Genomic DNA, 15507 nt, shown 5'->3' on the forward strand with positions numbered 1-15507 from the left:
ACTCCTAGTCCCCAAGCTGGGCTGGAGTGGAGGGGAAGAGCACTGAGCACGGGAAAGGGCCAGGATATAAGTAGGAGGGGACCCCTGGGAGGAGGCCGAGCCCCACAGAGCTGGGAGGCTCAGTTTGTGGCCACACATGGGCATGGGAGGGGGAGACTGGCATCAAGAGGGACTCCCCACATGTGGCCCTGGTGTCTGGATTGCTGGGGTTCACTGGGACTTGGGGTTCGGGGCCTGAGGCCACTGCGACATCTCTGGGTTGGGCAAAGATGGAGGAAGCTCCCCTGCGTCTCCCTGGCCTGGGCTATAGGGACAGCTGGGTAGTGTCCTCTCACTCCCCCTCCCCCGCCCCGCTCTCAGGCTTTCTCACACACACACACACACACACACACTAACTGCCCCTTCTCCTTCCAGATCCTGGGCGCGGTCATCCTGGGCTTCGGGGTGTGGATCCTGGCAGACAGGAGCAGTTTCATCTTTGTGCTACGTAAGGAGCCCTCTGCTTCCCCTGACCCAGCCCGCTCTGGAGGGGAGGGTCAGGCAGGAGGCAGGGCTGCCCCCACAGTACTTCAGCCTCAACGCTACTGGTCCCTTTTCCAGCTGACCTCAGGGCCCTGCCCAGGTCCTGCTGCTGACCTCTGCAGGGGGTTCTGGGAGGAATTTTCTTTCCCTCCCCAGACAAAGCAGCTGTTGTCTAGAGAACACTGGGGGATGGGGAGGCTTGTTCTGCTGTCCTGGTCCCTTCCCTTAGCCCTGACCTTGAGAAAGCCTTACATTCTCGGCCCCTCCATGTTTTTCTTCAGCAAAATGTGAGCAAGGGTCCCTCCCCTTTCCAGTTCAGAGAAAGGTAAGAAAGGGTCAGGAAGGACAGATTGTCCGGTGTTGATGAAGTGCCTACTGTGTGCTTGGCACTGGCCAGGTGGGTTGGACACGTGCACTGAGGAGGAGGCACCAGGAACAGCTCCCACTGTTCATGCTCGTGGGGCTCAGCGTTTTGCTGAGCCATAAAGTAAATGATCTTGATCCCACAACAGCCCTGCGAGGTAGGAATTCTCCTATTCCTGCCTGAACAAAGGAGGCTCAGAGAACTGATGTCCTTTGCTCAAGTTCACACAGCTTCTGAGTGATAGGTGTGGGCCCTGAGAGTGTGGGTCCTAAATGCTGCACAGGGTGAGGGAGCCACAACGTGGAAGCCCCTTCTCACTATTTAGCAGCAGGAGGAAAGAAGCCCAAGGCACTCCTGCCAGGTGATAAGAGCCTTTCCCAGTCCACACAGTCTCCTCCAGGACGCCCCTGGGCTTGCTGCACTGACCTCTTATGGACGGAGGCCCGGTGGTGGGAGACAGGCCTAGCACACGGCTGCAAGTAGTAAGTACAGTGCAGCCACTCTCCTCAGTGATGCGTTGTCCATGGCTCACTTCCCCTCCCAGCAGCTGCCGGAGGTAGCAGGTTTGGACGCAGGCCTATGACAGCTGCTTGATTTGAATAAAACGGAACCAGCATAAGATGGGTGATAGACGGGTCACACCTGTCACTGTGGCCCCAGGGAACTAGGCCTCTTCTCCCCAGAGGGGAAGAGAAGCAAGGATGAGCCACCCTCCAGCCACATCCGATGCAGCCTGGGGCTGTCAGTCTTGCCTCCTACTCAGGGGTAGCAGACTGCACCCCCGTTCTGGGGCTAGGGCCTGGGTTTCCGGCCTCAGCTGGGTACCCATACTCAAAGTGCCCTCCCGACGTGGGACACATCCTCTTTGGCCCTGACCAGGCCCAGGCCTCCTGGGCCCTGGCCCACACCCAGCGGGCACTGTGCCACAGAGCAAAGTCTTTAGGCCTAGCCCGCCCACTGCATTTTTGCCCTCTGCACCCCGCCCTAGGTCTCCAGGGACTGCCCACTGCTCCTCCGGCCTCTTCCAGCCTCCTCCCTGTTCAGGCCTGAGAATCTTGAGCTGGCCAGACTTTAGAGGCCCCCTCGATGTACCCTGAGTGGTTTTACAAATACCAGGGCTCAGGCCCCATCCTCAGGGATCCAACTCTTGGTGTGTGTGGGAGCCTTGAAGCACTGTGGTTTTTATACCGCTCTGCGGGGCGGTTCCCCAGGCCGCCATGGTTCAGAAACACCGATCTGCCCTGCTAGCCCAGTCACTATACCCTTGGGTAAACTGAGGCTCAGCCAAGGGAAAAAGACTTGCTCAGAGCTCTACAGCAAGTGAGGGTCAGAGCTGGGAACACTAGGCTCCTGAGCTGCTAAGTGCCAGGCTGCGTGACACAGCTCCCCCCTTTTACCTGAGTTCTCACTGCCTTACTGTCCCCATAATAGAGTGGAAGAAATTGAAGCAGAGGGAGGGGAAGTAACTTATCTAAAGGGCACGCAGCTAGAAGGTGGGGAGCTGGGATGTGAGCCAGGTGGCATGGGTCCTGAGCCCTCGTTTCCTGAGCCCCTGTACCACGGGGCTCTGTGGCACGCCACAGGTTTGCACCATAACGAGCAGAAGTAAGCGTCGTGCTTAAGAGCACAGAATCTGGAGACAGACTGCCATCGTTCAAATGCTATTAGCTGTGTGATCTTAGGCAGGTTATTTCACCTCTCTGTGCCTTGTTATCTGTAAAATGGTGATACTAGAATGTCCCTCATAAGGCTATTGTGAGATGTTAAATGAGTTACTATCTGAAAAGAGTTTAGAACATCTCCTAGTGAATAGTAAACCCTACATAAGTGATTGTGAAATAATAATGTTTATAATGTTATGATTGTTAAATATGTTTATAATACCATCTAGTCCTTATGACATTTTTAAGAAGGAGGACTTACATAGTTCCATTTTACAGAGAAAGAAACAGAGGCCAGAGAATGGCTTGCCCAGGCTCAGAGGCTGTTAGTAGCAGAGCTGGGATTAGAACCCATTTCTCGTGATCCCCGGTCCCTTTCAATTTAGGCCACTTCCTCCCCCTTCACTAGTATCTGCTCGGCCCAGTGAGACCAAGATGTTTCTGCCGTGCACAGTGGATGGGTCCCCCTAGGGTATGTCAAGTTTCTCAGATTTGGGCTGGCCTGAAACCCTGGGCGAGGACAAGGATGGGTATCCCCGAAAAGTTCTGAGAAGCCGACAGCCTGCAGCTGGGCAGGCCTCCCAGGGGAAGGGCCTGCGCTGGGGTCTCAGCCCTGGGCTTTGACTCCTGATCAGCTCCGAGGCCTCTTAGCCTCTCTGGGCTTCTGGGCCCTTAGGGACAAATCAGGATACAAACCTGCCCTCATGGGGCTGTTGTGGAAGTTAAGCAAGATGATTCAGAGAAAGGGCCTTATTGAGGCTGGCGTACAGTGGATTTCCAGGCGGTGCCAATTCCTTTTCTCCGGGAGTAGTCGCTGGGAGGACTTGTTGGAACCCAAACCCAGGAAGTTTAGGAAAAGTGAAATTTGACGGCTCTTGCAGCCCCTGATGCTTGCTGAGAGCCAGAGTGGTGAGGGCCTGGAATGAAAAGGAATCCCCACCCTCACCCGGCAGGGGCTCTGCCTGGATTCTTGGGGGCTCCTGTGAGGAGCTGGGCAGAGGCAGACCTGCCCTGGCACCCCGAGAGTAGGGTGGGCCGGCCAGGGCTCTTCCTGAGCTCCAGAACATTCTGTCTGTGACCAGGAAGTGGAGCTGGCCCTCGTCCCACCCACACTCCAGCTTTGTAGTTATTCCCTAAAGGGGCTAACGCCCCCTTGGTGGCAGCAAGGGGGCCGCCGAGGTGGGGATCTCAACCTCTCTCAGGTCCCCCAGGGAGCCGTCCTGTGCTCTCTGCTGATGGCTAACCACCAGCCCTGGCTGTGCCTGAGTCACTAGGGAAGCACACTGAAAATGCAGATTCCAGGTGGTCTCCCAGGAAAGTCTGTCCAGTTGTGATGGACCCAGGAGCCTGTACCCCTAGGAGCTTCCTTTGATCCGCTGATGGGCTCCAGGCTGCTCTCCAGCCTTCTGAGAACACTCCTCCCTGGCTGCTTCCCAGGAGTGCTGGAGCTGTCATGGGAGTGAGCCCGCAGTCCCCTGCCTATGGGCAGGCACATCTGCCCTGGCCCCCCTGGAGTAGCGCAGCCTTGGGGTAGAGTGTACCCCACACCATCAGGCTGGCTGGAGGTGGACATGAGCTTTGCCCTGTGTGATCTGTTGGGCTTCTTGGGAAATGCTGGTCAAATGCCCCTACAGAGCTGCTCACCGCTACCCACCAGTGGTCTCTGCCTGCCAGCAGCCCTGCCATCAGGCTCCTCTCTCTACGCCTCAAAATACTACCTGCTACACTCCTCTCTCGCTCACACTGGTCCATTCTTTCTCGCCTTCTTTCTGTTCCTCAAATACATCAAGCTTACTCCTTCCTCAGGCCTTTGCACCTGCTTTTCCCTCAGACCTGCACTGGGCTGACTTCTCCTTTCTCATCTCAGCTCGATGTCACCTGCTCCGACCAGCCCTCCTGGCACCACAGCCTGCTCCCAGCAGCACCTTCCCGGGCCTTCACACAGCCAGAAGCGTTTACTTGTTGTCCCCACTCCCCTCCCCACATCATGCCAGCTCCTTGCTGCGGGGACCTCATCAGCCTGACTTCTGTATCCCCAGCAGCTGGCACAGGGTCGGGCGCATGCTAGGCGCCTAGTGAATACTTGTTGGTTGAATGAATGAACAAGCATCATGGCAGTACGTGTGCCCTGAGCATCCGTGGAAAGAGTATGGCGTTGGAGGGCCACGTATTTCCAAATCCCAGCTGTGGCCCGTGCCGGTGCGCCCCTCTGAGCCTCAGTGTCCTCATCTGTGAAATGGCCACGCTAGTGCCTGCCAGGCAGAGTTATGTCGGAGCTGGAGACAGTGTGTGTGAAGCCCCTGGGGCATAGTGAGTGGGCAGGAGAGGCTGGTGCTTACTGTTGTATGGACAAGGAGGAAGGCAGGCCTGCGATGTCTGTGGCCCCAGGAGAGCCCGCTAGTCTGTGGTTTGTTAATTCAGCAGATGTCCATGCAGTACTTTGCTGTGCCCGACACTGCTCATGGGGCCAGGGGCTTAATGGGAGCAAACCCACGGCCCTGCCATGCTGGAGCTCACATTCTTATGGGGCTGCAGACAACAAGCAAGACGCATTAGTGAAATGCAGGCTTTCCATCCCAGTTAGTGCTGAGGAGAACAACTAAAGCAGGGCTGGGGTGAGAATAGATTGCGGGGGGCGGGGGGGGCACATCCAGGGGAGGCAGACTCCAAAGGGAGTGAGCAGCAGGTTCCTTGCTGGGGGACTGACCCTAGCACCCCAACTCCAAGGAGGGCCTTCGGGAGCAGTCCTGGGCCTTTGCTCCCTGCCGCTGATTTTGTACTTTGTGAGAGTGAGACAGCCAGGCTGGATCGAACGCCGTCTTTCCCTCCCCAGAGAACTCCTCCAGCTCGCTGAATGTGGCGGCCTACGTCTTCATTGGTGTGGGGGCTGTCACCATGCTCATGGGTTTCCTGGGCTGCGTGGGCGCCGTGAATGAGGTCCGCTGCCTGCTGGGGCTGGTGAGTAGGCCCTCCACTGCTGCCCCCTCAGACTGGGGGTGGGGGGAGCCTCTGAGGTGAGTGGGACCTGACGGGGGACCCCCACCTGACTCTTCCTGCTCTGTGTCCCCAGTACTTTGCCTTCCTCCTCCTGATCCTCATCACCCAGGTGGCCGCTGGAGTCCTTTTCTACTTCAACATGGACAAGGTAAGCACTCCCTCCCTCCCTCCCTCCTTACCCCCTCCCCCACCTGTGCTGGACAAGCCATGTGAGGGTTTGGCCTGGGGGAGGGGGATGGACAAGAAGCCTCTCTGTGGTGCAGACAGACCCAGTAGGTGCCAAGGCAGCCTCCCTGCTACCAAGTGGTAGACAGATAGTAGGAAGGTGGCGTCCGTGGGCAGAGTCACTGCTGGGCCTGGACCCCTCTCTACCCCACCGTGTTCTAGCTGTGTGGCCGCTGTGTACAAGCTGCTGGCCTCTCTGTGCCCATTGCAACTTCTGTAAACTGGGAACAATGATAAAATTTAACTCTCTGGGTTGTTGCGAGATTTCAGTGAGATTATGTGAGTAAAACACTTAGCACAGTGCTTGGCACAGTAAGGACTCAATAAATGTTTGTTGTTCTTGTTATTATTAAGGCACCTTAGCAAGTCTTAAATCCATGCTACTCATCCACAGGTGAGACCCAGGGAGGAGACTATCAATGAAAACATTAGTCCTGTGTCAGAGGGAAGGTGCTCAGCTTTGAGGACTAGAAGATCAGACTTACTGTGTCTTAAAATCTAAGGACACTTGACTTGAAGTCAAGTTTGGAAGTTCAGAGACCCTGCTTCTAGCTGTCATGTTTATCATCCTCATCTTGATGGCTTTTCCACATCATGCTACTCACCTCATGGTCTCAAGATGGTTGCCACTGCACCATCTCGTGCTGCTGTGGCCAGGAGGAGGGGAATGGGACAATGCTAGCCGTGCCATCCCTTTCATCAGAAGAGCAAGCCCCCTCAAAGTCTACCCCAGACTGGGTTCCAACGGCATCCCTGGCTTTAAGGGAGGCTGAGAAAGTGAGTATCTAGCTTTCAGACTCTACATACAGAGGCACAAGAGAGAAAGGAGCCAGGAATGGCTGTTGGGTGAGTCAGTCGATTGTGACTATCACAGTTATTTATGGAACACCTACTACATGCACATGGTATCTTCTAGAAGCTTTACACACATTGTCTCATCCTCACAACAGCTCTGGATAGTAAGTGTTATGTTGTCAGACAGGGAAGCAGGTGCTCAGAGAAATGAATAACAGTCACAACACCAGTAACAGTAACTGTAACCCCCACCATCCCAACATTGGATTGGCACACGCCATATACTGGGTGTAGTGTTGGCCGCTTTACCTTTATTCTTTCATTGATCCTACAACACTCTCTCAAGATAGTGTGAGAATCCTCGTCCTACAGGTGAGGGGACGAGGGCACCCGGCCCGTTAATGGCCAGGCCAGGTGAGAGCACAGGCTCCCTAACTCCAGTGGGAGTTTCCCTGTGGCCCAGCTGAGCCTGGGGGCTTGCATTCCTCCAGTGCTGCAGTTCTTGTACACCGAGTGGGTGGCAAAGGCGGCACCAGGTAGGCTCCTGCATTTTACCACTTGAAGGTCAAGTTGCCCCAGATCCCTCTTAAAAAGAAGTTGAGAAAACATTACCCTGTCAACAACTAACACTTAATAGAACTTAGAATAATAGTAGCATTAAATGCTGTGCACATACTGCATTTAATATTTGGTCCTCACGACAATTCTGTGAGGTCATAGATACGAATACCCTCATTTTCAGAGGTGGAAGCTGAGGCACAGAGAGGTTAAGCAACTTGGCCAAGGGTCACACAGCTAGTAAGTGGCGGAGCTTTCATTTGAACCCCGGCAGCCTGGCTTCTGGGTTCATGGTGGTGAAATTTTCACTATGGTGGTTCCTAGCTGAATCTGCTTTACTTATTCATAATCCACACCCAGCCTGTTTCCCAGGAGAATTGGAGCTGACGTCCGACAGGCACAGGGTAGATAAAATCAAAGTGAGAGAGATCAGAAATCAAAATCAAACTGAGAGAGAAGAAGACCACTGTTCCTGAAGCCAGAGGATGAGATTCTCTCGCAGCTGAGAGCTAACTTGACACTGAACGTCCTGGCTGCCAAGGCAAAAGGGGAAACACGGTTTCAGTAGCGTAATGAAGCCTGCTTGGCTATCGGATAGGAAGCAAATGTTTAGGAAGGGATACTCCTCTCCCAGAGAAAGGGTTATAGGATCAGGTCTTCATTGCTGCTCTGCAGCACCTGGGCTTCTCTGGGACCCGGTCAGTAGTACCTTATCATCAGTGCAGCCAAGAACTGGGCTCCCGTGCACTGGATCCTATGACTCAGAAGCTGATCAACTCCGCGGGGGTCTCGGGCCGGCCACCTTTCACCCCCTATGCATTTCCCCATCTCACAATAATGAAGATGGCGCCTATCTGTGGACACCAACCACATGCCAGGAGCTGACTTAGCAACCTGACGCATGGTTCCGTTTTACAATCATTTTCCACTTTAAGAAACTGAGGCCCAGGAAAGCAAAGTGAGTTTTCACCACAGTCACACAGTTCTGAGGCCTCAAAGTGGAGATTTCCATCCTGGTCCCTCTGCCCCAAGGCCCGTGCCTCCCTCTATACACGCTGCCTCCCCACGGGCTGGTATAATCTCTGCTTGGCTGACGACCAGGACCTACGTCCCAGAGGCGCCCCACAGCCCCCCCCCCCCCCCCCGAGCAGGGCCTGTGCAAAGACTCAGCTCTCCTGACTCCAGTCTAGACTCTGTCCCTCATACCCACTGTCCCCTTCTCTGCCTCCCCCGCCACCCCGAGGCTCCACACCTCATGCCCCCGGGCCCCAGACCCCTCACCTTGGCCTCCTCCTCTTCTGAAAGGCAGGGAGATTTTCTGGCTTTGCTAGGGAAGTTCTGGCGCCACTCTATCCTCCGAGTTGGAATGAATGATTTATTTTTTCTTTCCCAGCACATTGTAAATCCTGGTGGAAGACTAAACATGCCCTTGATGGTGTTTATTCCTGCAGATGAGGCCCAGCTGGGGAAGTGGGACTTGTGTGAGCCTGGAGGGAAAAGGCCTTTTGAGAGGCGGTGGGCCCAGTCTTCCCCCACTCTCCAGGGCTCCTGGGCAGGTGGGAGGGACGGAGCTCCTGGGCTCCCCCGGAAGTCGTCTCCAGGCTGCCATCTGTTCTTCCCGCCCCATGCTCCCAGCAGCCACTGTTCCCAAAGCAGCAACAGGGGGCAGCTGGGGACCTTGGGCAAGACACGTGGCCTCTTGAGCCTTGGGTTCCTTGATTATCAATCAAGGAAAATAAACCTGCCTGGTCCCCACCCCCACCCAGGAGCATAGGCTGCAACACGTTTATAAAATATAAAGTGGTGACCAAGGGCCTAGACTCCAGAACCGAACTGCCCACGTTGGAACCCCTGTGCTAAGACGCTTGGCAAGTTACTCAGCCTCTTGGCCTCAGTCGCCTTGTTTGTCAAAGGGCAGTAACCATACAGGTCCGCATCCCATGTCCACAATTCTGAAACCCAAAACCACTTTGGAAACCGCCCCCCCAAAAAACCATTTGCAAGTCATTTGGTGGTGGAACTTGAAGGGAAGGGAAACTATTTATGACCTTTGTGTATCCCATTCTGGTGTCCCTCAGGAAATGGGAGTGGGAGAGCTTGCAGGCTGCAACACACATCCTAATTCCTGTCTCACATTGGAGCAGTTTTATGCCCGAGCACACTGGCCCCAAGTGGCGAGCGTGGTGGCGAGCGTCAAGAGCACCGACGTGTGGGAAGGGCATAGTGTAGTGCCCATGTTTGCTGGCATCATGCGAGTGTTATTATTATCATCATCATTGCTAACTTTATTAATGCCTAGTAAGGGCTCAATAAATGGCCTCTGTTCCTGTTGTTGTCAGTATTAGTATTAGCAAGGGCAGTGGGAACCAGGAAGTGTGAAGTTAGGATTCCTTTGACTGCTTCCTCATCTGTTTATCCAGCCTCCATTTAGTGGACAAAGGGCAGGTCTGAGATTCAGGGGCCCTGTGTTCTAGGATGAGCTCTGCTACTGATTGCTGTGTGTCCTTGGACAAGTTACCCAGCCTCTCTGAGCCGCAGGTTACCTCTTGGGCCATTCTGAGCTCTGCCACTCTGGGATTCTGACTGGTTCTGTCCAGGCAGTGGAGGGTAGGAGGGGTTGGGAGGAAGGAAGTGAGCTGCTACTGCTCCCTGTGGTGTGCTAGGTGCTGGGTTTGCTGCACTCCTGCAGGCCGCACTGCTAACCCTCCCTACAGCCTGCACAGGCGAGGTGGCTAAGGCTCTGGTTGCTAAGGCTCTGACAGGTTCTATCAGAGGTTCGACCAGAAAGTCTGAGAGCTTGGAGGAGACAGGGCTTGCATGACCTGGGTGGGAACTGGGGTGGGGCGTGGTGACAGTGGCTGGGCCCACTGCTGTGTGCTCCCCAGAGAGAGTGGTCAGCAGAACTGCGACTCCCTTTCTCCTTCCTTCTCCCCCCTGAGAAACCAAGATAGGCACTGTGCACAAGGTACAGGTGGTAAAACGGGTTCCTCGAGCACAGTGCAGTTCTGTGAGATGCCTGCTGGCTGCGATGGAAACTTCCTGGTCCGCTGGCTGGGAGGCAGCTGGAACCAGGACCGGGAGAGGTGACCTTTCTCTTCCCTTTTGGGAAGGGGGAAGAAGGCATCCAGACTGTCCTTCTAGAAAGGGATCATGGAGAGAAATGGGAAAAAGACTTGTGAGCACCTGCTTGGGTGGCTCCAGTGCAGCCTCCCCTCCCCCAGGAGTTTTACTGGGGAGCTGGGGGGACATGGCGTGGCCTCCTGTTGAACTCTGGGGAGCTGGTTATGGTGATTGCAGCCTGACTTTCAGGAAAGACTTGGGTGGTCACTAAAGGTAAACATGCCACCCCCTCCCATTCAGCATTGCAAAGGGTCCTCATTTCCTACCAGGATACTAGAATTAAACCTCAAAGCATTTGGCAATGGTGGCCTGTGGGAACCCCGCAGACAGGACTGGAAGATTTGGTCCACTACACTGCATCTGGGCACCTCAATCTAAGGGGGTTTGACACATTAGAGTAAAGAGCATGGAGAGAGGTCTGGACACCACCTCAAGGGGTGGTCAAAAGAGCCTGGCAACTTCCCCTGGAGAGGAACGGGTAAAGGGATACGTGGTGTGGTCTCAAATAATCTGAATAATATTTGTCCTGGAAGAGAACAATTTGGTTTGGTCTGTATGGTCTCAGAGGGGACTTGGGGGCAGGGGGAGAATGAGAACTAACACGAATGAGCAAAAGTCATTTGGGCTCAATTTAAAATGAACTGCTTGTATCATGCACCCCCCAACTGTGTAATGTGCTCTTTTGTAAGATACTGAGCTCCCCATCCCTTGGAGCATTTAAGCAGAACCTGGAAAAGTATGGGAAGGATTCTCACAGTGGATGATATGCTGGACTCAAAGTTCTCTTCTCATTCTACCTGTCTGTGAAAAGTCACACTCAAGGTGAAATAAAAGCACAGCATTGGCGAGAGGAGAGGAAAGTCACCGTGGAGGACGCTGGGATCTTGGGTCAGGTGGAGATAGTGGGAGGCCTGATGTGGTTGAGATCTCAGGGTTCTGGAGCTGCACGCATTAGGGTTATGGTCACATCTCTGCTACTTGCTAGCTGTGCAATCTTGAGAAGTTGTTCTGAGTCTCTGGGCAGGATGATACCGGGCAGGACCAGGGCTGGCTTCCTAGGCATGTGACCTGAGCAGTCACACAGGGTCCCACACTTACGAGGGTCCTGTGCTTGGTTTGAGGCTCTGCTGCTGCTGTCTTGAAATTCTTAATCATTTTTAAAGAAGGGCCCTGCATTTGCATTTCGCTGGGGCTTGTAAATTATATAGTTGGTCCTGGGCAGTAACCCAACTAAAAATAGCCAGGCTGGCTGCAGGCTCAGCTGGATCCAGGTTTCCAAAGGCTGCCACCAGGACTCTGTCCCTCTCCGTCCTTGTCCCTGCTCTCCTCCGTTGGCTCCCTTCTCAGGCGGGCTGTCCCCAGTAGAGCCCAAGGTGGCCACCAGCAGCTCAGGCCCTCCTCTCAGCATATTAATGGAAAGAGAGGACCCAGGTGTGTGACCTTGGGACATGTACTCATCCCTGAACCACTCACTGTGCCCACGGTGTGGAAGGCGTTAAGTGGCAGCCTGGCTCTTTGTTTGCCCACTGCAGTGAAGGGGGCAGAGCTTCCTGCCACATGGAGGGACTGGGGAGTGCTGAGCCCTAAGGAAAGGAAGAAGGGAGAATGGGTGCAGGGCAGTCGGAAACCACAGAGGCGGCCTCTGCAGGGATGAAGTGAGAGGGTGAGCATCGTCTCCCTCTCCCTCCCTGCCCCTCCTTGTCTCAGGAACAGCCTGGTTGCCATGGTGACGTCCCTGGGCTCCTAACACAGCGTCCTGGGCATTGGGATCCAAAGGCATCAGTTCCAAGCTGAACCGGCCCCTACAGCCATGGTCCCTGTGGCCTGGCTGTATCCCTTAGCCACATTCTGAGCTGGTGGATGATGTGGTGTTTCCATGGAAACCACCCAGCCTCAATGGAAAGCACACAGTTTCTATCACCTTCTCATTTCAGGAGGGCCTGCAACAGGGAAGTCCAGGCTGCTGTGGCAACCAACTGGGGTATAAATAGAGCCTAGGTGAACGCAGGGGAGGGCCGGTGAGAAGGATGTGGGAGAGGTGGGTCTCCAAGCAAATACCTCTGGGGAACTCCCTCCTTCGCACAAGTCAGAGACCATCTGCTCACTGGGGAGCAGAGAAGGTTGGGGCAGAAAGAGTCAAGATCTACATGTGGGCAGCCCCGCTGTGTGTCATAGGCAAACCACTTGGCTTCTCTACGCCCTTCTTAAAAGTGTTCTGACCTAGGAATAGCCGTGTGGTTTAAATGCTGCTAGAGTCGAATGGGTGAAAACTTGGGTTCTGAAATTAGACAAGCCTGAGTCCAAACCTCAGCTCTTCTGCTTGTCGGCTATGTGAACTTGAACGACTTAATGAACCTCTCTCGTTTTCTAAATCTCCAAAATGAGGGCATGAGGTCAATACCTACCTAGGCCACAGGTCTGCTCTGAGGATTAAAGTGAGATTACTGCATTAACAGTGCTTACTTAGCACAGCGCTGAGACAGAATAAGCGTTTGATCAAAGTTAGCCACTCTTATCGGTGCGGTTAGTTACTGACAGGAAAGCTTTGTAAATTGTAGAGCTGTGTGTGGGTAAGACAAAAAGCAACATGCTAAGAGTTTTTATCAGAAGGTAGAGGGACAGAGCAAGGTCCTGGGGAGCTGGTTTCCCCAGGTTGGCGAGGGGAGAGGCCCGGAGCCAGGACTGCAAGTCCGTCCGGAGGATGTGGTTGTCTGAGCACAGAGGGCTGGTGGAAGGAAGCCCCAGCACAGGGCTTCCAGCCAGGCTCTGAAAGCCCCTGCCTGGAAATACCTGTCCCCGCTCCCCAATTCCCCTTTCTCAGAAACTGAGGGGCAGGTGTGCAGCTGTGTCCTGGGTGCCCCTGCCCCTCTTGGGCTCCTCGCCCTGAAGTTCCACAGTGACAGCAGATGACCACAACCAGCCTGTCCGTGCTTGTGTGCCAAGAAGCCCTTTGTTCAAGATCCACAGGAGAGCCCATGTGGGGCCAGGCCAGGGCTGGCTCTGGGGGTTCCCCTCCCACCTGGGGCCATTCTCGTTACCAAGGAAGCCCTGTCTTCAGCTCTCTAGGCTGGTTTCAGGTTGGCCTCCCTTTGCACAGCTGATTTTCCTAAAAAGCTGCTGTAGTGAGATGCTCTGCTCTGGGCTCCAGCGAAAGGCCTTTGGGGCTGAATCTTTTTGATCCCTGCGTCCCTTGTCTGCCTTATTTGTAAATCAGTCTTTTCTGCGTGGGGTTAGTGAAAAGCTGATGCGGTTCTCTCTTCCTCAGTGACAGCCCGTCAGAATGTAGGCTTGGTGGAGCCCTGGGGCAGGCATGAGGGTCACGTGGGAGAATGCATGAGGAGTTCCATGGTGTGTGGCACAGAGCGGTGGTTTTGCACACGTCCCTTATTCATGTATACTGCACACCTGCTCTGGCCAGGCTTTACCAGATACAGTCCCCGCTCCCACGAAGCTGACATTCTAGTGGGGAGAGAGAGAATGAATCCTGAAAGCACCTGAGTATGTAATGACAATGCTATGAAGAAAATACAGCATGCTTACCCTTTCAGGATAAGGAGGGCCTGGGAGGAGTGGGGGGGGGGCGGGGGGGGAGGATAGGGAAGGGATGGTATTCTGTAGGCTGTTCCAGGAAGGCCTTTCTAAGGAGCTGATGTTTGAGCAGGGTCCTGAGGAAGTGGGGGAGTGAGCCATGTTAATATATGGGAAGAGGATTCCAGGCAGATGGAATAGAGAGGGAAGGCCCTGAGGCAGGAGTGTGCTTAGCACAAAGTCAGCAAGGAGACCTGTGCAACAGAACCAGAGGAAGCAAGAGCAGAGGAAATGAGGTGTGGGAAGCGCAGGGGCCAAATGATGCAGGGCCTTGTGGGCCGTCGAGAGGACACCGGCGTTTTTCCTGAGAGTGGTGGGAAGCCACTGGGAGGTTTTTAGCAGGGACATGGAAAGATTCACGTTTAAAGGGTCACGTGGCTGCTGAATGCCAAATGGACTACAGAGCAGGAGTGGTTGGTCCTGACTGCACCGGGCCTAGTGTGGTGACTAGAGGAAGTCCCAGGAAAGTGGCTGGAGTGGAAAACAAGAAGTGTTTGCACCGTGAGCGTGTCCCCAGGTTCGGGGGTCAGGGTGGGGAGAGGCAGTTTAAGTAGATGTGACCAGAGGTGGGGCACGGTTTTCAGGAAATCTGACCTGGATCCTTGCTGTCCCGTCTGCAGGTGAAGCAGGAGATCGGCAGCATTGTGATCAAGCTCATTCGGAACTACAAGGATGACCAGGAGGACAGACTGCAGGAAGGCTGGGACTACGTGCAGGCTCAGGTAAGTGCGGGCGGAGGGCGGAGGGCAGGGCAGGGCCGGGCCGGGCAGCTGAGCTGAATGGCCTGCGTGTGTCTGTGCGTTGGGTCTGGTCATCTGTGTGTCTGTATGTGCCTGACAGAACGTGTCAGCGACTCTGTGAGTGTGTGTCGGGGCGGGCCCCCCCAGCAGTCCCCCTGCCTGGCTCCCCAGGCATCACCAGAGTTCTGTGCTCAGGGGCCCGAGGGCCTTGGAGGTGGCTCACGGTGCTGCCATCTGTGGCCAGAGAGCATGGGGTCAGCTCTTGGCCCTCTCATCTCAAGCCAGGCAGGCGAGTATTGGGAGCTCCACCCTGGAGGTAAAGAAACAGGCTTCCAAGGCTCATAGGCTGACACACGTCTGAGAGGAGGCTTCCTCCGGGGAAGTGTATGTTGGAACCTTCTGGGGTGAAAGGAATGCTCTATTCAAATCTTGATCCAGATGGTGGTTATGCCACTATGTGTATAAAAATTCATCAAGCTGGATTTGTACACTTTACTGTATGTATATTCCACCTCAGTTAAAGTGGGAGAGCCACAGACCAAGCAACCGACTGACAGAATGAATGACTGACTGACTGAATGAATGAATGAATGAATGATAGATAACTCACTGAATGACTGACAGAATGAATGACTGAATGAATGAATGACCATCTCACTGGGTTCCCAGCCCACCTTGATGGTGAACCAGTGACACCCACACACACTGCCCTCAGTGATCAGGTCCTGGCTGCCCCTCTTTCATGGTCCCAGGTGCCCTGTGCCCTTGGCTGGTACCTGCCCCCTCTGGGCTGCAGCCTCCTCCTCTCTCCCATGGGTCACAGCAGTCACGTAGGATCTGTTGGCACTAACTGACAGCTGGAGAAAACCTGCCATCAGGAGAGTTTGGAGACTATAGATGGACTCTGTCCAGGAGACATGGGCACATCCATTTTCTG

At 54.5% G+C, this 15507-nt stretch overlaps 1 protein-coding gene across 4 annotated transcripts in view; it reads left to right on the forward strand.

Annotated features, from left to right (window-relative positions):
• CD82 (CD82 molecule) overlaps positions 1–15507 on the forward strand; it is a 50334-nt gene that overhangs the window by 31065 nt on the left and 3762 nt on the right. For all 4 annotated transcript variants that reach the window (XM_019746449.2, XM_019746450.2, XM_019746451.2 and 1 more), the window contains 4 exons: positions 415–487; positions 5381–5505; positions 5618–5692; positions 14451–14552. In XM_019746449.2, the coding sequence (XP_019602008.1) occupies positions 415–487; positions 5381–5505; positions 5618–5692; positions 14451–14552 (375 nt within the window). The remainder of the gene's footprint in view (positions 1–414; positions 488–5380; positions 5506–5617; positions 5693–14450; positions 14553–15507) is intronic.

Source organism: Rhinolophus sinicus, linkage group LG06 (genome assembly GCF_036562045.2).
Source record: "Rhinolophus sinicus isolate RSC01 linkage group LG06, ASM3656204v1, whole genome shotgun sequence".
Lineage (NCBI taxonomy): Eukaryota > Metazoa > Chordata > Mammalia > Chiroptera > Rhinolophidae > Rhinolophus > Rhinolophus sinicus.